Source organism: Drosophila obscura, unplaced genomic scaffold (assembly GCF_018151105.1).
Source record: "Drosophila obscura isolate BZ-5 IFL unplaced genomic scaffold, ASM1815110v1 contig_1, whole genome shotgun sequence".
NCBI classification, from domain to species: domain Eukaryota; kingdom Metazoa; phylum Arthropoda; class Insecta; order Diptera; family Drosophilidae; genus Drosophila; species Drosophila obscura.
In genome coordinates, this window is record NW_024542679.1 from 2,219,506 (window position 1) to 2,241,593 (window position 22,088).

The 22,088-nt window shown below is 47.9% G+C and overlaps 4 protein-coding genes across 4 annotated transcripts; 1 reads left to right on the forward strand and 3 right to left on the reverse strand.

Annotated features, from left to right (window-relative positions):
• Positions 1 to 12,220: 12,220 nt before the first annotated feature.
• On the reverse strand, positions 12,221 to 14,506 carry LOC111075834 (iduronate 2-sulfatase). Its single transcript, XM_022369327.2, has 4 exons — positions 13,827 to 14,506; positions 12,701 to 13,748; positions 12,455 to 12,628; positions 12,221 to 12,398 (listed from the first exon to the last, which is right to left on the reverse strand). The coding sequence occupies exons 1-4, from the start codon at positions 14,136 to 14,138 to the stop codon at positions 12,235 to 12,237; spliced, it is 1,698 nt and encodes a 565-aa protein (XP_022225019.2). The 5' UTR covers positions 14,139 to 14,506; the 3' UTR covers positions 12,221 to 12,234.
• An 87-nt stretch (positions 14,507 to 14,593) lies between these two features.
• Positions 14,594 to 15,488, reverse strand: LOC111075836 (brain protein I3). The gene is made up of 2 exons (XM_022369329.2): positions 15,268 to 15,488; positions 14,594 to 15,172 (listed from the first exon to the last, which is right to left on the reverse strand). Exons 1-2 carry the CDS (start codon positions 15,332 to 15,334, stop codon positions 14,874 to 14,876), a joined length of 366 nt encoding a protein of 121 aa, XP_022225021.1. The 5' UTR covers positions 15,335 to 15,488; the 3' UTR covers positions 14,594 to 14,873.
• Positions 15,489 to 15,543: 55 nt separating this feature from the next.
• Positions 15,544 to 17,959, reverse strand: LOC111075832 (cell division control protein 48 homolog B). The gene is made up of 3 exons (XM_022369324.2): positions 17,056 to 17,959; positions 16,184 to 16,999; positions 15,544 to 16,119 (listed from the first exon to the last, which is right to left on the reverse strand). Exons 1-3 carry the CDS (start codon positions 17,915 to 17,917, stop codon positions 15,629 to 15,631), a joined length of 2,169 nt encoding a protein of 722 aa, XP_022225016.2. The 5' UTR covers positions 17,918 to 17,959; the 3' UTR covers positions 15,544 to 15,628.
• Positions 17,960 to 18,066: 107 nt separating this feature from the next.
• On the forward strand, positions 18,067 to 21,781 carry LOC111075833 (YTH domain-containing protein 1). The gene is made up of 3 exons (XM_022369325.2): positions 18,067 to 18,235; positions 18,408 to 19,328; positions 19,401 to 21,781. The coding sequence occupies exons 1-3, from the start codon at positions 18,220 to 18,222 to the stop codon at positions 20,633 to 20,635; spliced, it is 2,172 nt and encodes a 723-aa protein (XP_022225017.2). The 5' UTR covers positions 18,067 to 18,219; the 3' UTR covers positions 20,636 to 21,781.
• Positions 21,782 to 22,088: the final 307 nt, after the last annotated feature.

Below are 22,088 nucleotides of genomic sequence, written 5' to 3' on the forward strand. Positions count from 1 at the left end.
CCGAACCCTCCACCGACCTACTCTAATCATCACCTTTTCAACTATTCCACGTATGACACCCCAAAGATGACATCGAAATACCTTTTCCCCTTCTCGTCTTATTTTTGGGGTGTTAATAAGATATCAAATATGCATGTGGCGGCCATTCTACTACAAGTATGCCCATGCCAGGCCACAAGCCAAAGATACAAACGCTACAACAGACCCAGCTCTAAACCCAAATCCCAGTGCCAGTGCCAGTGCCAGTCCCAGTGCCAGTCCCAGTGCCAGTGCCAGTCCCCGCGTTCGAGTCGTCTCTCAATCTCAATTCCAATTCCAATACCACGACGAGACCCAGTTCCAAGACTCAGACTTTGGCCCGTGGCCGGCGCGAGAGTCGCGCTAACGAGGCGCGTTTGAAAATGCAGCATAAGAAAAATAAATAAACCAACAACACATCAAGAGCATATAGAGACGACGACCCAAAAACCGAAACTGAGCATACCCTAAAAGGCAAACAAATATTCCACTTTTGTGGATCACACATCACATCTCACATATTGCTTGACTCTAAACTTCTGTCAGAATTTTATATAGAAATAGAAAATTCAGTCTTCCGAGGGGTAAGTTCCAAATTTGAATATTAAAAAAATAAAATTAAAAATTAAAACAAAAACATATATAAAAAAACCGTTTCAAAATTGTTATAAACAGTTAGTAACTTTAATTTTTGTAATTTTAAATATTTTATTCAAAATTTACTTCATCTACAGTTTGTGGACAGTTTTCAATTGAACCCGTGGACACCTTTCTTGCGTGGGTGTCTGCCTTTATCTTCTGCACCTGATGGGCCGAATTCTTCATCATCGTGTGCAAGGGTAAAGTGCTCTCTCTCTCTCTCTCTCTCAAAACTCAAGACTGGAGCTCTTTCTCGGATGTAAACTGACGGAATTTTCAGTTTTCGTTTATCTGTTTTTGCCAAGGCATTTTTAGCGAAATTAAAACTCATTTCGGTAGTAAAAATATATTTATAACTATATATATATGTATGTATATTTATATATGTGTATACCTACCATCAATAAATATATTTTATAAACTAGAGAAAGCATTTGAAAAACTCGAATGAAAAGGAATATATTTTCACAAGATCTTCAGATATCTGCGCAGAAATGCTCCCTACTTGCCAGCTCTTCGAATGCTTGGACTACAGAGATCATCAGTAAAGTTCTGCGAGGTCTTCTATGAATATATTCAATTAAATGCATCAGCATCACATTTTATATGCCTTTCAATTCAATTTTATGCCGACCAATGAGCCCTGGAAAATACATATCAAGGAATATGTGTGCTCCACACTCAACGCCGAAAAGCCTTATGCCTCCGGGAAAAAAGAGTATTTTTGAAAACGGCAGCAGCCGAAAAGTGCGACACAGCCGGCTATCGTCGATCGGCGATGAATGTGCCCTGAAGTTTTGTTTATTTTCAGAGATAAAAAACTAAAAAAAAACAGAAAAAAAAAATATGTATAAAAATAATAAATCGACAGCAGCGGCAGGCAGCCCGCCACAACCACCTTTTGAGAGGCACAGTGACAAGGGGGGTACGAAGGGGGACAGCTCCATAATAAATGCCCCAAAGCACTCAAAGCTTTTCTTATTCATTTATTTTTTTGCACACACAGACACAGATACGGAGGGGGGGAGATACATTCGCATATCTCAGATTTCTTTATTATTCGATTTGATTCGAAAATAATTCAAACGAATTTTTGTTATTTATATATTTTTTTTTTTGGGTCTCTAGAGCGCGTGCGCGCAGTCGAGGCATACTCGAACAAAAGAGCGCTGGAGAAGCTGGTGGGGGATTTCGTTCAGTGTAGGTTTTCATAAAGCGTAGCACAGTAGCTACACGCTGCTCTGCTCACCGTACGAGTGTGTGTGTGTGTGTGTTTGTGCGGACGATGACGTTGGGTAAAAAAAATAATGAATAAAAGAAAACCTGTACACAAAAAACCAGACAAATAAACCAAATACAAAAGCCTTCTCCTCTCCAGTGGCTGTCCAAGTGTCCGTCCGGCTAGTGTCCGCTGTCCGCTGTCCGTCTGTCCATCTGTGTCTTGGTCTTGGTCTTTGGTTGGGTTTAAGTGCGTGCAGCGTGGCAAACTGGTCCGCCGAGTGGCTATGTGTGTGTGTGCCCCCAGAGTGTGCTGCGCACAGTAGCCGCATGCTGGCAAAAGTTCTCCAACTCTGCCATCCAGCATCCCTTCTCCCCATCTGTCCATCGACAACCTGATCACTGAAGTTCTCTCTCTCTCTTCTGACTCTTTGGAGGCTGTTCTGCTGCTGCTGCTGCTGCTGCAAGCGAGGCACATTATGGCTAATAGTTGCTGGTCTGCGTTGTTGCAAGAGGCGTCGCTCTGCAGTGCTTTTTGCACATATTATTATTGGGGATTCTGTTCGGGCTCTGTTCCTTCTTCTGTCTGGGACTGCTGCTTTGCGTTTTCTAGAGAATTCTCCAAAGAACTTTTGCTCCGTACGTCCTTTAAGGTCATTAAACGTGCGTCCCACTGAGGCATCTCTCATGACTCATCCTCCTCCTCATTCTCAGTCTCTTGCCCTCTGTGGCAAGCAATGCTGTCCAGTCCAGTTAAGTCCGAAGGCTTGGGCAGATTGGCTTAATCATCGTTCAAGTTCAGCGTCAAAGGTCGCACCGGAATTTGTGTAAACATTTTTATGACATATCTTTATTGTTTTTTTTTTTTTTGATAAGTGCCAATGCCGACACTCTTTCGTACGATATGGACACAAACACAAAAGGGTTAAGCTTTAATTAATTAATCAAATCGACAAGGAATTTTTACAGTTCTGTGAGTCACACGCACGGCAACGTCTCGCCACAGATACTTTGTTCCATTCCATACCGGATCTGGTCAAGAGGTCACATTAATTTCTCCGAATTTATACCCCCCTCTCTCTCTCTCTGAATATTAACTTAATTAACTCTTAACTGTAAAAAAGAAAAAATGAAAACAACAACATCAGCAGACTGTAAGATTCCACCCCAAAAATTGGAATGGGGCGGAAATGATTGCGTATACGGCAATGCCCTCGAGTTGCAGAGGCCCCATGCCCCATGTCCCTTGCCTCAGGCCTCAATCTCTCAAAGCCCATTCATGCCCAAAGCCCAAGCCAGACCCTCAGACGAGTGCGGAGTGCGGAGTGCGGAGTACGGAGTGAAGTTAATTCCAAGTCGTATGTAATAATTATGTTGATGGAATATTCATAACAGGAAATCCCTTTTACAGCACAGCTCTCCCCCAACCACCAACCCCCAACCCCCATCCCGGTCGCCGTATCCGTATCTTTGTGTCCGCAAATGGCAGTGCGAGTGCTGTGATTAAAATTACATAGAGTCATGCACAATCAATGCAAATGGGAATGTAAATGTTAAATACAAAAAAATATTGTACGCAGTCCATTCATAATAGGAATTGTGTTTTGTTCACTCACTGAATATCAAATTACTCTCAGCTCGAATCGTTTGGGATGGGTTATGGGATCCGGGGATCGGGAATCGAATGGGATGGGATCAAAGTGAGTGTCGCTGGTGTGGGGGTGACGGTGGACGGGTGACGGTGGAGTTGTAGGTTCCACAGAGTTGGCGAAGCTTCCCTTGGCAGTAATTTCATTTGTTTTGTTAAATCTCCAACTACAAGCGATCATTCGTTACCTGCAACCAGTTTGTAAGCCCAAGCCCAGCCCAGCGATTCGAGGTGAAAACTATAAGTACATACTCGCATCTAGTATCTGTTTCGTGTGGGGTTACACGCCGCCTTGCGGATGAGACTGGGAGGCTTCTCTACATACGATCTATGATGCCTGGCACAGCGGTTATCGCATAAGCATTTGCACATCAATTGCGATTTATTTATTAGCACCCCACAAAACAGCAATCGCCGGCACGGCACGGCTCGGCTCGGCTTGGCTCGGCTCGGCACTACTATTACTATTACTTTATACAATGCCGCTGCTTATTTGGATAAACATAAAAAAAAACCCCCAAAGAGCATTAGAGGCCCCTGGGGGATCCGATGGATCCGGCGATCCATCCAAGCGAGGGCCACACACACACTCACACACACACATAATCAGCAGTCGGAGTCCAACAACATTCTATGGAATACGATGGAATCCTATACCATATAGCATACCATATACCATCATTCCATCCGCTGGGCCCTCATTCACAAGCATTCGGTGTCCGTCGTCGCCGTCGTCGTCGTCTCCTCCGCATTTGCCGCACTTTGCCGTTGCCGTTTGCCTATTTTTGTATGCGTAACGCAATCTATTCATAAAATGAAATTAAATAAAATAAAATAAAATAAAAAAACAAACAGAAAAACAACAGCACAGTGGCAGTGGCTACAGCTACAGCAACAGCAACAGCAGAATAAAGAAAAATATAAAAAGAGAGAAAAAATAAAAACAACAACAACAACAACAACAACAAAATACATATTTTCATTTACAAGACCGGAAGAGCACTTCCTCTGATGTGATGTGATGTGATGTGCTGGTGGCTTGGTGCTTAGTGCTGTGGCTGTTCTGGTGGCTGTACCATCAATCGGATCCGCACCCGCCACCGCCATAAGATAGATATAGCCCCGACCCAACAGCGACAGCGACAACGCATTGCCCCTCATGCCCCATGTTGTTATATCTGTGGTTCTGTTCTGTTCTGTGCTGCTCTGTGCTGTGCTGTTTCGAGTCGTATGCTAAATGCCTGCCCTGGCCCGTGTCCGCTTTGAATATGCAACTGTGTGGCACGAGGGGCCCGCCTGCCCGCCCGCCTGCCGGTGATTCTACACTCATCCGCCACTAAATATGTTTAGTTTTCGTTGGGTTATCTCTGCTCTGTAGAGCTGTACAGCTGTGGAGCTGTGAAGCTCTTTGCGGCTTAGCAGCAACCGCCTCCATCCGCTGTCGTCCGTCCAGTCTGTCCAGTCCGTCCAGTCCGTCCGCTCATTGGAAATGCAATGCCATGTGTGTGATTTTTATTGAAGCACATTCAGATATAAAACAAGATTTATGCGAAATGAATATATTCATGTTTGTGCGATGCGATGCGCTGCGCTGCTTCAGCCGATAAGCAACGGCTGGATATGGGATATGGGCTATGGGATATGGCAATAGATCTGCTGTTTTTGCGTGGAAAACTTCCACTTAACCATTATCCACATACATATGGAAAAGGAAACTTTTTTCCATTTTACATAGGGCATGGATGTGGTGAAACGATCCCCCAAAATTCTGAATGATTCTAACTTTGAAATGGAGAAAGAGAAAGCACTTCCGTTTTGCTTAAGCCCGCTTGTGGATGGAAATATATGGCTCAAACGTTTTCCATTTTCTTATTAGAATTTACATTGCAGTCTTCGAGCATCTGCAGTTCAAAGTTAGCCCAGAAATCACCCGCAAAATGCACAAAAGAAAGAACCAGCACATTACTTTAGTCAAATTTCAAATGGAAAAACGTCGCTAAACCGCCAGTTAACTTTTGATGCTCTCCCAAGCACCCACAAGCACCTAGACCCCCCCGGGGAGAATGGGTATTCCAAACCAAAATTTGCAAACATTTCTTTTTCAATTTAAATCCAAATTTAACGCCAATCAATGAAAGAAATGGACCGAGAAAATATTTGAAATAACATTTAGCACTAAGCTGGCGCCTTGTCGACCTACACCTCAAGTGCTCATTAAATTAGGGGGCGGGCGGGCGGTTGTGCGGCAGCAGCAGCAGCAGCAGCATTTTTCAAATTTTGTTGAACAATTTTAAATGAAAATCTTTAGTGAGAGAAAAGCAAAAATAAAATTGAAATTCGAAATTCGAAATTGAAAATTGAAAATTGGGGGGAACCATGGCCATGGTTCGTTGGATGGATTTATTTACGGCAGGCATGGCATGGGGATCGGTATTTATAGTTTGAACTCAAACAGGTGTAAGCCGTAAAATGGCAAAAACATTGTTTAAATCATTTCATTGTAAACTTTGAACGAAGGAACGAACGAAGGAAGCAATGAACGCCGATCATTCCAGGCAAATCCAGCAGCAAAAAGAAGAGCAGCAGGCAAAGAGATTCAAGATGGTTATTCAGAGTGCTGCCTGGTGCTTGCCTGCTGCCTCCTTGTTCTCATTTATAATTTTTGTAGTTCATCAAAATTTTGTTTGGCACGCGGCAGCCCCCTGGCGGCGGCATTGTTCTGGTGTTGAGATATCCAGCCAAAGATACAGATACACGCACACACACACAGACACATATACAGATACTACGAAATGGTCTTACAGATCGTTGGCTTAATTTGAATTATTTGGCCGTAAATAAAGCACAATGGTATGGGGAGTCCCTCTCGCTGTCTCTCTGTCTCTTGCTCTCACACAAAGAGGAGCGCATTTTTGAATTGGTTTACCCCCGGTGCGCAGGGCTTCAGAAAAAGCATAAATATTTATTATCATAAAAAAAGCAGTAGAGAGTAGAGAGGCAACAGCAACAGCAGCAGCAGCCGCAGCCAGAGTAACATCACTGAAAAGGAAAACGATTTCTCAATGTCTTTTATATCGCGCTGAGAGTCTCGAGTCTCCCCACAGTCTTCAGATTCATTCTCAGTCGCCTCAGTCTCCAGCTTCATTCTCTCCCTGCTCCATTCGCCAGGTTTCCCCCCTTCTACGTTCAACCTTTTTGTGCCACAACCAAAATAAAAGAAAAACCCAGCAATAACACACAGCAAACGATAGCGACTAGTTGGTTACCCTTTAAATAAAATTTTTTTAAATTATAATTAAAGATTCTTTCCATAAACTCCTAAAAGTATGCTGCAGGTTTTACTCTGTTCTAAGCATAAAAAAATGCATTAAAAATACACAAATAATACCCACGAATACAACCCACACTTATATACCCCTTACTATGCTTTATTTACAGGGTATTCAGCGGAGACAGACAAAAGACAAAGACGCTGCTGCTGCGGCTGCGGCTGCGCTCTTGGAACCGATCGAGAAACTTGTTTAGCACGCGTTACAGCGGCTGCCTGTTTTCCAGAGAGCGCGGGCAGGGACTGTCTGCTTGCTGCCTCTTTCAAAAAAATATGTTTGCGGTCCGGTCGGTCGGTCGGTCGGTTGGTCCAACGCCCCCACACCCCACTGTAGACTCCACCTACCCTTCAACGCCTGCCGCGCCCACATGCACAAATGTAAGTAAGATTCTCTCGTACACTCGTATTTGCTTAGGCCACATGTAAAAAAGCCAGAGCAGAGCAGAGGCAGAGCTTGGATGCTCTTGGCTTAATCCGTTCAGCTAAACGTTGATTATACCGATCTGCCCCCCAAATATAAATACAACAGACATACACACACACACATACATATAAACTTATGCATGTACATGTGTGTATACGTATCCGAATATTCCTTTTACCTTTCTGGTCGTCGTCCCTCTGCGTGGGCTCATTGTGGAATTTTCTACACTCATTCTTGATTGTTTCGTTTCGTTTTACGCTCTGGGCCATGTCTGTCGTTTTTTTTTCTTTTTTCTTTTTAAGTTTTGTGTGCTGCATTCCAGTTGAATTGGTTTTGCTCTTGGTCCGAAATAAACCCAAAAACAACATTGACCGAACCCATCCTCACGATACGACGAGAAGCAGCAGCATCAGCAGCAGCAGCAACAGCAACAGATAATAAATTTGAATTTCAATAAATTATTTTGTTGCTACAAGACACAGAGATACCCAAGAGACCCAAGGGGCCCAACAGGGTTTGACTTCTTTTGGGCCTGTTCCTCATTCCCATTCGCCCATCCCCTCCGATCTCCGCTCTTCTGGCACTCCATTGGGACAATGAATACGCTCGTATCCCCCGATCTGAATGGTCAACGCGCGGCGTTGATCTTTCGCCTTCTTGCGTGAATTTCATTCAACAAAAATGTGTTTTTTTTTTCTTTCTTTTTTATCTGTTTAGCAATTTCTTTTTTGGCGTTGTGTCGTCTTTCATTTCTTTTTTTTTCTTCATTGCTTCTTTCTTTCTGTCTTGCTTTTGTTGTCTCTTTATTGTTGTCCAAGGCTGTTGATCGGATATGGGCTGGCTGAAGAGGGGTATAAGTATGGGGTATGGGCCAAAACACCAAAATCTGTTGTAGTTATGGTCTGATGAAGTGATCAGGCCTTGACATTGATCAAATGCCAAGAGGTACACCATACACCATACACACACACTGCCAGCAGCATTTATTGTGGGCGTAGGAAACACAAATTTGGTTGTTTGCTGAGCTTCAAATATGGATAAGTGCTCAGGAAATGGGTGAAACCGTGATCTCTATATTGTTTCGCTGAAGGTGATGTTATTTCAGAGCTACAATGAATGGGGATGCGCAATGAAAGTGATCGTTGAGCAACGTTCAAAGTGATTTTATGGGTGAGCTTTTGTTTAAAAAAAAAGAGCTTCAAACATATCTGACAGCTTGGATGCTCAATGAAAGTAATCGAAAAAGGTTATTTTATGGGTAAAGTATCCATGGCAGGGAATACAAATATTCTTTGGGGGGCAAAACGCTGTTGAAATAATCCATAAATGATCTATAGCCGAAAAGCTAACCGCTAGAAAGTATAAATTATATTAAAAGGCACACAAAACTCTGAACTCTGAAAGAGATATGATTTATAGCGCATATTTAAGTGTTACAAACTATAAATCAAGCAAAGAATATCCATGTTTTCCGTAGCTTCATTAATGGAAACAAGATCTAACCCAAAAGGGGGGCCATAGATCATCTAAAGATTTTTTTTTGTATTACAATCTTTTATTAGATAGATTCCTGTAAATAAACAATCAATAGAAGCCATAGATCAGATAGACCATTGGTAGATGCAGAGTGTATCTTTTGCCTTATTCCTGATCAAATAAAAGATTTGCTATTCAACGTTTTGCTACTGAATTGAGAGTTCCGTTTACAAATCCAGCCAAAAGATGATCCCCCCCCCCATTAATAGTGGAATAAAAATTATAGAAGCATACAAATATTTCTGGCTTGACATTTCCTATATGTATTTAGAGTTGTATCCCATACACATACACATATTACGCACACACCTGAGGAATGGTCAGCGGCAGCAGCAGCAGCATTAATTCATGGAAATTCCGTCAAAAGAAATTCCCTACTATCCATAAAGCCCACTCAAATCTCACTCGCACATGGGCTAACCAGTTTGCTGCCTTTGGCTTTTGGGCTCTGGCTTTTGGTTTCTTCTTCTAATATTTTTTTCAGTTTTTTTTTTTTGGCAACGGCGTCAAGTCAACTGACAAAGCTAACAAACAACCTTCGTCATTAGCCAAACTATGGCATGTCAACGAAAATTAGCATTTTGTTTTTTGTTTTTTTTGTCCAGCGGTAGGCTGCCGCTCTAGAGAGAGACAGAGGATAGAACTCGATTTACACAGAGTGAAACAGATGAGCTTTGCCTGAAAACTATGCGTAGGTAAAAGCCAAAACCGACTGCTGATGAACTATATATCCACGACGACACACACATTCGATGTTGCTGTTGATGCCGATGCCGATGCCGATGCCACATGCCATGCCATGTGTTGTTATTGTTGTTGTTGTTGTTGTTGTCAGACCCGGCAAACGTCTCTGACTCTGACGCTGACGCTGTCGCTGAGTCTGTCTCTGGGCTTCCATCTCCGGTACCCGAAGCGAGTGTGGATAGCCCCACGGCCTACGCATCTTTTTAGCAATTTTCGTTTGAGACGCCCACGCTTACCGAAGCTTTTGCTTAGAAATAACCCAGGCAACAAGCAAGCTGCCTACGAAACTCAAATTAAAGTTGTACACACTCGTATTCGCATTATTGCGTTGGATGGTGGGGGCTTTATGGGGCCCATAGATATACATACATACAATATATAGTTTAGAGACCAGACCAGACCAGACCGCCCGAGCGGGCGAGCGAGCGAGTGCCTGTCAGTCTGCCGCAATATGGCCTACAACATTCATTTGCCTACCACTGCTTCGGGCCTCGGGCTTTAGGCTTCAGTTGTCGCGTATCTCTATCTGTCTCTATCTCTCTGTGTATCTCTATATCTCTATATCTGTGTAGCTGTATCTATGCATCGGTTAAACCTCGAAAGTGCCATAGATTATTATAACACACGCGCTCTATACGTATTCGACTATTCCTGCGGTTAGCCGCAAAACTCAAAACCGAAACAGACACTGAGGCGGGGCGGGGCGGGGTGGAGGCGAGGCGAGGCATTGGGCCCCACACACGTTGCAAACACCAGCAACCAGCAACCAGCCAGCCCGCTCCACCCTTTGGATGCATTATGCATAACCAAATTGGGGGAAAAAGGGAGGAGAAGGAGTTGCGGCTCCACCCATAACCAGAGCTCTGGGGGGCGGGGCAGCGCCTTGGCGCGAATTATAGAAAGAAAAGCGGGGTGGAAAAGCGGTGCAAAATCAGGGGGGGGAAATACGAAGGATGGCCTGGCTGTCAACAATGCAACGGTAAAGAAAATGAATGGAGAGGAAAGCCCACAGCGGAAATGCTAACGTTAAAAATAAATTATGGTAGGTGGAAAATGCTAAATGATGGAAGTGCCAGACGAAGTGTAAAGGAGTGTAAAGGTGGGGCAAGTACGCCTTACAGAGAGTTCCTGGGCTTAAAGTCGATTTGCACTTTGAATAATTCAAAGTTCAATCAAGTTGACTGAGAGAACTTTTAGCTAATAGTTCCAATAGTTTTCTATAGAATTTTCAGCTTAAATTACACATTTGGCATATGGAATCTGTCTATGATTTATTCACAGTTTATAATCTATAAGTTTCCTACAAATAAATGATGAAATAACACTCTAGAAGATTAATGAAAATGCCTAAGCCTCTCGGCAAATTCCAATATCAAAAAGTGCCACAAATATCAGACTGCAAAATGTGCCGAAAAAAAAATTCAGATAAAACAGCAAATTCATGAGAAACGATTGGAATAAGATCCATAGCTAATATGTAGACATATTTATGAAATAATAGCTAAAATGTACTCTTAAATCGAGCAACAATTTCGAGTTTTGTGGAATAAAAATGTATCTCCCTTTAACAGCTTTTGCCGCATATTTTGCTAATCAAATCAAGCAAAAAAGGCACTGTATATGCGAGTATATTAGATATTCGCCCTGCTTCGAAGTCTGATCAAACTGTTTCGTGACTAAAAAGAAATCCAAAGCCCATCTGTAAGTCATCTTTAAGTTGCCAGAATGTTGGATTTAAATGGAGCATATTGTCGTAAAATACACGAAATATGCTCGAGCTGCGAATCATAAATTAGAGCTTGGCTTATGGACTGCCTGTCTGTCTGCCTGCCACGCCTTTTGCAGGCGAAAAGCTGCGTGTGTGTGTGTGTGTTTGAAAGTGCTGCCAAAATGCAGTTTAATCACCTCCCAGATAGACGGCCCACATGTTGGCCAAAAACGAAGCAAACAACGAAGGCGGCATACAACATGAGGCGGCAGCTTTAGCCCACACCAAAAATGCACATTAGAGAGCACACACACACAGACACACACACACACAAAAGGAGGCATGTGGCATGTGGCATGGGGCATCGATCAGGCAATGGACTAGAGATTTAATTACCAGAGCCAGAGGATTTTCACTCCCATGGCAACAGAGCAGCAAAAGTCCAAGTCCAAGTCGTGGCAGCAACAGCGGCGTAGCAGAGAAAATGAAAGCTGGCCAACATTCGTTCGCCGCCCCTGCCCCCTGCCCGCTGCCCGCTGCCCGCTGCCCCACACTCTGTCAATCTCTGTTGCTGTCTCTCTGTGTTTGGGCGTCGACGCCAACGCAGTGAGACGAACGGAACGACGCGAGCCGCCAACGTTGAATGAAATTTCATTCACAAAAATTCAGCAAAAACGAAGCCAAAAAGGCAATGGACACAAGACACGCATGCGCGGAGCAGAGTAGAGCGCTGCCGAGCGGAGCGGGGAATTGTATTCAAAGAGAGAGGGAGAGAGAGAGAGAGAATCAGTGAGTGAGAGAAGAGGAGAGCAGAGCAGAGCAGTGGAGAGAGGTGGAGCTGAGATTGGGCGTCGCATTGCAAGCGACGGACGGAACGTTGTTGCCCAACCGGAAGTATTAAATTCCAATTATGGCGACAAGATACATTCCCCCCCACCACCATCAAAGCGCTGGCTTTAAAGCTTATGAATTTATTCAAAATGATGAGAAGAGCGAGAGAGCTCCACTGCCGCCATCAAACGTCGCCGTAGACGCTGTCGCACATCATCGAATTCGGGCATTGGCACCAGATTCAGCTCCTCGGCCGCATCCAGACGATGATCATACAACTCCTCGCCATAGATATCATGCCAATCTGTCAATAAGATATGGATATAGATCACACACCAGTGCAGATTGAGGAGCACCTACCACGACTGAAATTCTGGGCATGGAAGCGCACCCACAGCGTATACCTGTGGAGATCCGTGCGCAGGCTGTAGCCCATTATCTTGATGTTCCTCAGCTTGGGCTTGTCGCTATTTGGATGCTTTGTGGGCAGCATGCCAGGACGGGGATACTGGCTCAAGGCCACGTGCTCGTCCACTGCGGAAGATACGGCAATACAGCAATGCAATTGGAGGAAACAGCCTTCAGAATGAGCAGCAGATAACTCACCCAAATCCAAGCCTAAGCCCTGCAGCTGCGGATACAAGCTCTTGCCCTCGCCGCAGGTCACAGCTGTGGCATCTGTGCAAACGGGCAGCGCTGGCAGCCCCGCCAGATCGACCAGCGTGGGAAAGACATCCAGCAGCTCCGTGATGGCTCTGTGGCTCTTGGCTTGGGTAACGGGAAACTCTGGCGAGCGGATGATCAGCGGCACGCGCAAAGCCACCTCAAAGTTGCTATATTTGGCCCACTCGGCATGCTCCCCCAGCGACCAGCCGTGATCGCCCAGCACCAGCACCACCGTCCGCTGCAGATCCAGGCCGGCGAGCAGCTTCCCGAACAGATCATCCACATAGGCCACCGAGGCGTAATAGGCCTGACGGATCTGCGCCGCCTGTTGCCTGGAAATGGGTCCATAGGGGAAGGAGATGTTCGAGTGCTTGAAGTCGTCCCTCGCTCTCACATCTGTGTAGGGATTCCAGGCGACGGCGGGCATGTTCGGTGGCTTGAGGCTGTCCTCCGTGTAGTTGAAGAACTTCTGGAGTGGAAACCGCTGGAGGAACTGCCGCGGGAAGCGGAAATTGATGTGCGGCTTGTGAAAGCCGAGCGCCAAAAAGAAGGGAATGCTGCTGCTGCTGCTGCTGCTGCTGCTGCTGCTCTTTCGCGACTCCACAAAGCGCAGAGCCTCCGTCACAGACTCAATATCCGGGAGGGTTTTGTAGGGCTGCGTCTGGAGGTGCACCGGACAGATGAGATTCTTGCGGAGCACACCCTCGCGATCGGGACAGACGGGCGAGTTCATGTATTGCTCGGTGCGTGGACGGAACGCTGGCGCGGACCAGCTCAATGGATAGTCATCGCTGTTGTTCGAGGACAGGCCCGGATGGAAGACCTTGCCGCAGCTGTAGGTGTGGTAGCCATGCTCCTTGAAGTACTGCGGCAGCGTCGTAAAGTTGCCCACAAAGGTGCGCCAATAGCTGTAGAAATCGTACAGATGCAGTGTGTCCGGACGGCGGCCAGTGAGCAGGGAATTGCGACTGGGCGCGCACAGAGCTTGCTGGGAAAGCAGGGGGCAGGCACAGCATGAGTGGAGCAGTAAATGGGGGGGCGCAGGGTGCCTTAAGCACATCCTTACCTGACTGTAGGCACGCGTAAACACATGTCCGCCCTGGGCAAAGGCATCCAGATGCGGTGTGCTGGCCAGTGTATCGCCATAGGCACCCAGCACAGGGCGCAGATCATCGAAGATGACCATCACCACATTGGGTCGTGTGTCTGTCGCTGGAGCAGTTGTTGCGGACGAAGCTGAGACGAGATCGGTGGACAAGTGCAGCAGCACCAGCACCAGCAGCATCCACACACTGGACATCTCGACGGCAATGAAGATTCGCGACTGTTGAGATGACTCCCAAGATGCTGGCACGACGGATGTGCTCTGTGTGCCCATGAAATGTATCAGCAGGGCATATTCACTTCAGGCTTGGCGGTTGACTGACAACAGATGTAACAAGCATCATGTGATTTATTCACAAATCTTTAATTGAATTGGGAATAGATTGGGAATCATATGTACAAAGGAGGATGAATCAATCAATCAATTACATTTAGCTGTGTGCGATCTCGCCTTTAGGGGGTATTCTCCCGGTCGTGCAATTCCACAGCTTCCACTGTCTGTTGTGCTTGTGTTCGCGGCATAATTCAAGACCGCCCTCCATTATATTTCAATTGATTTAAACGGAAGCGCGCCTCGACAATGTCGCTAATGGGGGGCATGGGCATGCATCTCCACTCTATACACATGCATATATATTACAGTATATATCTATACTGTATATACATGGTCTGGCAGCTGGAGCAAACTATAGACATTCATGGGAATCGAATTGAATCCCATGACTCATATTATTTACATACAAATTTAATGATTTTTCTAGTCTAATGTTTAACAATAATAAAACGTACGGGAAGAGTTTTGTTTTGTGATATCAAAAAATAGTTACAGTCGATCGTCCCAATGTGTGTGTGTGTGTGTGTGTTTAAGGAATATATATAGGTCATAGGTCATTGCCATATGCTTAGGGTATTAAAACAAGCAAATCCATCATTGTCTTGTGATTGCACTTTAAATGCCATAATCATATTGCAGATGCGAATGGTAGTGAATGGGGTGTGAGGGGGCTTTTTAGAACACTGCCCCACAGTTGGTGCAGCGCTTCTCCTTCATCGCCAGGCAGCAGAGTATGCCCACGGGAAAGAAGAAGATGGCGCAGCACAGTCCAAGCGGCGAGAAGGTGTCCTCCAGGTAGCCAATGCGACAGGACGGACAGCCGCCAATCACAATGATCTCCGTGGGCAAGGCCACCGGCGGCTGAATGACCACACTCACGGGTGTCGTCTCGAATGCCCCGTACATGGGCATATGCATATTGGGGGGCGGTGCCGTTGGCCCTCCATGATGTACGCCCGCAATGAGGCGTGCATCTGTAAAATGTTCACTGATTAGATCTGCTCTGGTGGGTGGCCCTTCTCTTTCTTTCTTTCTTTGTTCCTGGTGGCTCACGGTGCTGCCCACTTACCCTGCGCTGTTGCATTCATGACCTCTTCGTAGCTTGGCGGTGCGGCTTCTTTTACGGGTTCCGCCATACTGTCGCGAAAGCTCCTTTTACCCTGGCCAATGACTCACGTTTACTCTCAATGTTTTCGCGATTATCTGCAATTTGTTTTGTTTGCTTTGCTGCTCTGCCCGATTTATTTGCTGTTTTTAATTGCGTTAACTTTTCCCCTATCGTTGTCTTTGTTTTGCTATTTCAACGATATATCGCACGAACAGCTGTTCCCGATAGCAGCTATCGATAACTTAACGTATTTTAACGTGCGACACAGTCGATTTATTGAATAAATTTCTTCGTTAATTTAATTTGTACTTAATTGCTGAGATCAAACTTTGGCAAACTTATAGTATGCATCGATTTGGCTGTGGGTGAGCGATGATTTCAGCTTGCACATGACCTTTGCAAAGTCCTGCATCTCAATCTTTGTGGCCTGTGGGTCGCGCTGGAAGGTTTGGATGGCCGCCTCATTGCACAGATTGCATATATCCGCTCCAGAGTAGCCCTCGGTGTGCAGCACAATCGTCACCAGATCCAGATTCTCATCGAAAGGCATCCGCTTGCCGTGCAGCTGCAGCAGCGCCATGCGAGATTCCAGATCTGGCGCCGGGACATGGATGAGCTTGTCGAAGCGTCCGGGACGCAGTAGGGCATCGTCAATCATTTCGGGACGATTGGTGGCTGCCACCACGAGTATGTGCTTCTCATTGCTGCCCCCCACAATGCCATCCATCTCCGTGAGGAGGGTGGAGAGGATCCTTAGCTGAACCTGGCCACCGCCGCCACCGCTGCCAACCGTGCGACGTCCCACCAACGAATCTGCAATGCAAATGGAGGATGTAAACACCGAGAAACCCTGCTGCTGTTCCCATGCGTTACTTGCCAATTTCGTCTAGGAATATGAGACATGGGGCATTCTTTCGGGCCGCATTAAACATCCGAGTGATATATCGCTCTGCACTGCCCACGTAGGGGGAGTAAACCTCCGCCGCCGAGGTGGCTATGAATGTCATATTGGCCTCCTTGGCCAAACACTTGGCAATGCTGGTCTTGGCACAGCCCGGCGGTCCATACAGCAGCACTCCCTTGGGCAGACTGAGTCCGAGGCGTGCAAACACCTTCCCATGGTGCAGTCCGGCGAGCACAGACGCCTCCAGCTTTCGCTTGAGCGCATCCATGCCTCCGATTGACTCAAAGCCCACCGTCATCTTGCCCACGCGCACATTTGTGGCTCGCGAGCCACTTGGCCGAGTGTGCTTCAGCCACTTGCGGAAGATCTCGTACAAATTCGGTACCTCTTGGACCAGCACATCCTGCTGCACATGGCACAGCATCAGGGTTAGGTCAGAAATTACATATCCCTGCGTATTCTTGGCCAAATGATCGAGCAGTGCTCCGTGGGGAATCGGTAGTTCATGCTCCTCGCACCAGGCTCTAATCAGTCTTCCACGCTGCTCCTCATTGGGCATTTCAATTGCGATCTCCCGACCAAATCGGCCAGCACGACGCGCATGCTCATGCAGGTAGTCCGGATGGCTGGAGGTGGCCAAGCAAATGATGCCCGGATCCAGTTCGTCGATTAGTTTGTAGAGCTGCGCGGCGATGCGCAACGAATTGTTCGAGTTCTGGGCAGCACCCGAAGAGCTGCTCCAGGAAGCGCAGATCAGTTCCAGATCCTCAATTATTATCACAATGGGTCCTAAATCGGGGGACATTATTATTAGGTACAAGCGAAGAGGCCTCTCAGTGACTTACTTGATGGCAGCATATTGGCTTTGAATGAACGCGCCGCCTGGAAGATCTTTCTCAGCTCCAGCTCAGTGCCCCCCGGATGGGGGCTCATCACCTGCGTGGAGGTGATGTAGAAGCAGCTGCATTCGTGGCGACGCAGAAACTTGGCCAGCAGCATGCTCTTGCCGCAGCCCACTGGACCCACAATCAAGGCCGTCGTTGGGAATCGATGGGCGAGTAAACTACATTTCGAGGTCTCCAGCAGCTGTTCCAGAGCAGCCATAGGCTGCTCAAAGCTCTCGGACAGATATTTCGTGCAAGTGGGCAGATAATTGGGCATCGCCAGACGCACGTCCACAATGTGGATCACTGCGCGCCTATCCAATGTGAAACACTGATTGTCCGGCACATCGGGCGCATCGAGTACCTGGATGGCGTCAATGCCTATCCTGCTTAAGTATTTCAGTCGCACGCAGCAGCCCTTCTCGAGTACGAGGCAGCGCAGAAAGATACCAACATCACCGACGAGGTCCTCCAGATCCAGTTCAGGCCGTTTTTCAAGCAGCATCTCTGTGGCAAAGACCAAACACGAGACCTTCGTCACATTGCGGACCAGCGTCAATGATTCGATGCTAGTCAGGCGTTGATTTGTGGGTGAAAACTCTACCGAGGAGGTCACCGCGTTATCCAGAAAGCAACAATATTCGCTGCCGGCACGCCGGACCACGCGACAAATGGCATAACTCCCATTCGAGAGGATGCAGCGCCACCAGTAGCTTTTGGGAATTGGCGGCAGATGCTCCTCCTCGGGTATATAGCAGCGCTGCCCCTCGACAGAGTCCAGTAGAGACAGCGCATAGGTTTTAATGTCTATTTTTGTTGTCATTGCGCGGCGGCGGCGCGCGTTTTACGCGAAAGTAAACACAAAAGAGGTGGCAAAACATCGATAGGCAATAACGCGTTTTGACGAAAATACGAAAAAAATACCAACGATTCGGACCGATTGCAATGGAAAACCGCAGCTGTATATAGTGGTACTCTTCTGACGCCATCGCCATTGACGCTGTGACGCAGAAATTTGTGTGTAAAAATCGAGCTGAAGCTGGGCTAATTTCGTTGTTTCTGCAAGTGGTTAATTATAGAAAAGAGTGCATCAAAAGTTGCACGGACACAGGGTCCCCAAAGTTGATGCCCCGAGCAGCGAGTGAGTGTGGGATAGCGGTGTTTTTCCAGCGATTCTTTCTCACCTGCCAAATCGATCGGCATTTTTTTTTCTCTATATTTTTCTTCTCCGCTGCTACTGCTGGTGCTGCTGCTGCGTGTGTATGCGTGTGTGCATTTGTGTTGGTGTCTCATTCATGCGAACGCTGCTGCAGGTAAACAAACGCTGCCAATGCGCGACATGGCCGACCTGGACGCAGTGAATCTTGGGCTGGACGAGAACGAGGCGGATATTGCCGAGGAGCTGCAGGACTTTGAGTTCAACACACGCAGCGAGGCCTCCGAATCGAATGGCGGGGAGTCCTCCGACGACTCGGAGCCGAGCATCAGTTCGGTCAGCACGGCCACCTCCTCGCTGGTGGGCAGCGGCAAGCGCAAGACCAAGACCAAGGTCAAGGAGGCAGCCCCAGCCCCACCTGTGGCCGAGAAGAAGGAGAAGCCCACCCCAAAGAAGACGAAGCGAGAGGCCACCCCCGAGGATCTGAATGGGGGCAAAAAGAAGAAGCGCACGGGCAGTGAGTCCGCGAAGAAGTCCAGTCTGTCGGTGAGTCAGTCGTCTAGTGAGCAGCCGGTGGAGAAGGCCAAGGCCAAGTCTCCGCCCGCCGAGGAGCGGGAGCCGCTGACGAAAAAGTCCGTGCGCAGCAAGAAGACCCCGAATCCCAACGATTCGGGCAACAAGAGCGAGGCGAGCGATGCAGAGGATGAGAAGCCAGCCGTGCCGGCCCTCGAGTCGGACAGCGAGTCCTCTGACTCGGATTCGGGCACACAGCACAAGCGGAACGGCGGCGGTGGGGCGCGTGGCAAAGCCAGCACAGCGGCCAGCAGCTCAAAGAACTCCACGCCCGAGAAGGATGGCAGTGGCTCACAGTCGCAGAAGGGCTACGACTACATGACAAAGCTCAACTACCTGTTCCGGGACACGCGCTTCTTTCTGATCAAGTCGAACAACCTCGATAATGTGCAGCTGTCGAAGGGCAAGAGCGTCTGGGCCACGCTGCCGCAGAACGATGCCAATCTGAATCAGGCCTTCAAGGAGGCCCGCAATGTCCTGCTCATCTTCTCCGTCAACGAGAGCGGTAAGCACAGCATCCAACACATCCAAATCCATTGAGCCACGAATGGAATTAATCCGCGCTCGCATTTTGTAGGTAAATTTGCAGGATTCGCCAGGATGGCGGCTCCCTCCAGACGCGATATTCCCCAGGTTGCCTGGGTGCTGCCGCCGAGCATCTCCCCGAAGGCACTCGGCGGCGTCATTGAGCTGGACTGGATATGCCGCAAGGAGCTGTCCTTCAATGCCACACTGCACTTGCACAACACATGGAACGAGGGTAAGCCCGTGAAGATTGGACGCGATGGCCAGGAGATTGAGCCCAAGATCGGTGGCGAGCTGTGCCGCCTCTTTCCCGAGGACGAGCAGATTGAGTTGACGCCGATTCTGAAGAAATCAAAGGAAACCGCACGAGTGATGAGGGAGAAGGGCATGCACGTGATCTACAAGCCCCCCCGGAGTCTCTCCTCCCGCGGCCACGGTGGCAGTGGGAGGGGGGGATCGGGCTCGGGCTCTGGCCACAATCATCTCGGACCCATGCGCCACAAGAGGAGCTACCATGGACAACAGCATCAGCAGCACCGGCCGTACCACCGACATCCCCATCACGGCATGGGCGGCATGCAGCAAGGCGGCGGCTTCAAGCGCGGAGGATCACCCTATCGCCAAATGGGCGGAGCCAGTGGCGGTGGAGCCCAAGGCGGACCACCCGAGATGTCGATGCCCTCGTGGGAGCGGTACATGTCGTCGGCCGCAGCTGCCGAGGCATACGTCGCGGACTATATGCGGAACATGCACGGCCAGCTGCCTCCGCTGCCCTTCGTGCCACCATTCGCACAGATGCCACTGCCCGGAACAGCAGGAGCTGCCGGCGCCATGCCCCAGGGGGCTACGCCCGCCATGTACGAGCAGCTGCCACCGCCGGTGCGATATTACGATGGCCCTGGAGCACCACCGCTGCCAGATTACCCGCCCCCGCAGCGACCACCGCCGCCAGGATTCGACAAGGCGCCCAGCTACGAGGAGTTTGCCGCCTGGAAGAACGCCGGCCTGCCCACGGTGCCGCCACCAGGGTTCCCCGTCTATGGCGGCAGTGCTGCCAATGGTGGGAGCAATGGGGCGGCGTTGGGAGCGCCCGTACCAGGCGTGGGTGGAGCTGCCGGTGGCGTGGGAGGAGGACCGGGATATCGCAATCGGGACAACAATGGTGCCGCGGGTGGCGGTCGTCGTCGGGAGTACGGGAATCGCAGTGGATCCTCGCGAGACTCGCGTTCGTTTCGTGGTGATCGCGGCGGCGGTGGCCAGCGGAGCTATCGGGACAACAGGCGCTAGATTTGATCGACCGGACCGGAAAAAGTGAACGAATTATGTGTGCTCGCGTGTGTGAAATGAGAAATATTGATAATTGTAGGGCGATGCGATCGTTTAAAAGATATAAAATGATAAAAATGATAATTCCTAGACCTAAACTATATAATCGAACATATAGCTATCGACGGCTATCGAGCGAGAGGCGGCAGCGTTATCGGCTATCGATACACCGCCACTCCAGCAACAACAACAACAAACAACTCTCTTTCTCTCTTTCTGCATCTCTCTGTCTCGCCGCCCACCCACTACCCGCCCTTACCCCTCCTGACCCGTCATTTGATTTACAAAACAAAACAAAAACAAATCTTATGCATAAGCAAATTTCAACAAGAAACCAACACCTAAATTCTAATTAAAAATATTTTAAACCACAAAAAAAAAAATACAAAATGAAAGAGAGAAATTGTGAACTTTATTTGTACGAAAAACGATGAAGAGAAGAATATATGGAGACGAGAGAGAGACTTTTAAACGAAAGAGACGCCAAAGAGACTAAACAACAACAGAGCCAACAACAAACAACCACAAGAACGTACCGTTATATATGTATATTCAAATCGAAGCAGTGATGTGTGTGTATATGTGTTTTTCCAATGCCCCCCACCCCCACCAAGCCCAATCGACCAGCCGTCCAACTCCTGCATCCCGCATCCTTGTGCTTCGCCCCCACCCCCGTCCCGTCCAAAAGGCAAAGCCAAACTACAAAGCAACAAAAAAAAGCAACAACCGAAACGAGAGTTTGGACAGAAAAGAGCGGAAGTTCCGTTCCGTTCGAGGAGCGAATCAAAGACTGTTTTTTACAAGAGTTTTTTATCTATTATCCATCCAATCGATCAATGCAATCCAATCCAATCTTTCTTATATCTTATGGGTATAGCCACCACTAATGCAACAAAATATTAACAATTTACATACATACATATATTGTACATGTCTTTCAGAGACAGAGAGGACCCAAAAGCAAAACCCGCATCCGACACACATCCGAACGAAAAACGTATTGTATGTCTGGTGGCCAGACCACCAGCACCACCCCCCCCATCCATAATCTACTCTCTGAGATCGAACGATCATCATCGCTCGCTCATCTTCTTCCACCGTCCACCGTCCACCGTAGAAACGTAGTTAAACGTAGAAACGTAGCAAATTCGAACTGTTTTGAGACTTGCCATTTCCACTCGAAAGACTGCAACTGCCCCACAAAAGATTCGCTGGATATAATCCAGAGTCCCCCAGTGAGACGACTGACTAGACGACGAGACGACATACCTCTGGACAGAGAGCTAGGAAGTTTTGCTCTTTTTCGTTGCAGCAACAGCCACAGGAGGAGCACCACCAGCTACCAGCTATCCAAATGCAGATGTTCCGGAAGACCAGCAGAGGGAGAGACGCAACCAAAGACTGATGTGAATAA

Bases quoted from the DNA above. Each gene is read 5' to 3' on its own strand.
- LOC111075834 (XM_022369327.2), bottom strand. From the start codon at position 14,138: ATGGGCACACAGAGCACATCCGTCGTGCCAGCATCTTGGGAGTCATCT. The intron at 13,749-13,826 runs GTAAGGATGTGC...CTGCTTTCCCAG, and splicing joins TTACGCGTGCCTACAGTCAG to CAAGCTCTGTGCGCGCCCAG. The intron at 12,629-12,700 runs GTGAGTTATCTG...TATCTTCCGCAG, and splicing joins GGGCTTAGGCTTGGATTTGG to TGGACGAGCACGTGGCCTTG.
- LOC111075836 (XM_022369329.2), bottom strand. From the start codon at position 15,334: ATGGCGGAACCCGTAAAAGAAGCCGCACCGCCAAGCTACGAAGAGGTC. The intron at 15,173-15,267 runs GTAAGTGGGCAG...AACATTTTACAG, and splicing joins CATGAATGCAACAGCGCAGG to ATGCACGCCTCATTGCGGGC.
- LOC111075832 (XM_022369324.2), bottom strand. From the start codon at position 17,917: ATGACAACAAAAATAGACATTAAAACCTATGCGCTGTCTCTACTGGAC. The intron at 17,000-17,055 runs GTAAGTCACTGA...CCCCCGATTTAG, and splicing joins AGCCAATATGCTGCCATCAA to GACCCATTGTGATAATAATT. The intron at 16,120-16,183 runs GCAAGTAACGCA...TTTGCATTGCAG, and splicing joins CATATTCCTAGACGAAATTG to ATTCGTTGGTGGGACGTCGC.
- LOC111075833 (XM_022369325.2), top strand. The intron at 19,329-19,400 runs GTAAGCACAGCA...CGCATTTTGTAG, and splicing joins CTTCTCCGTCAACGAGAGCG to GTAAATTTGCAGGATTCGCC.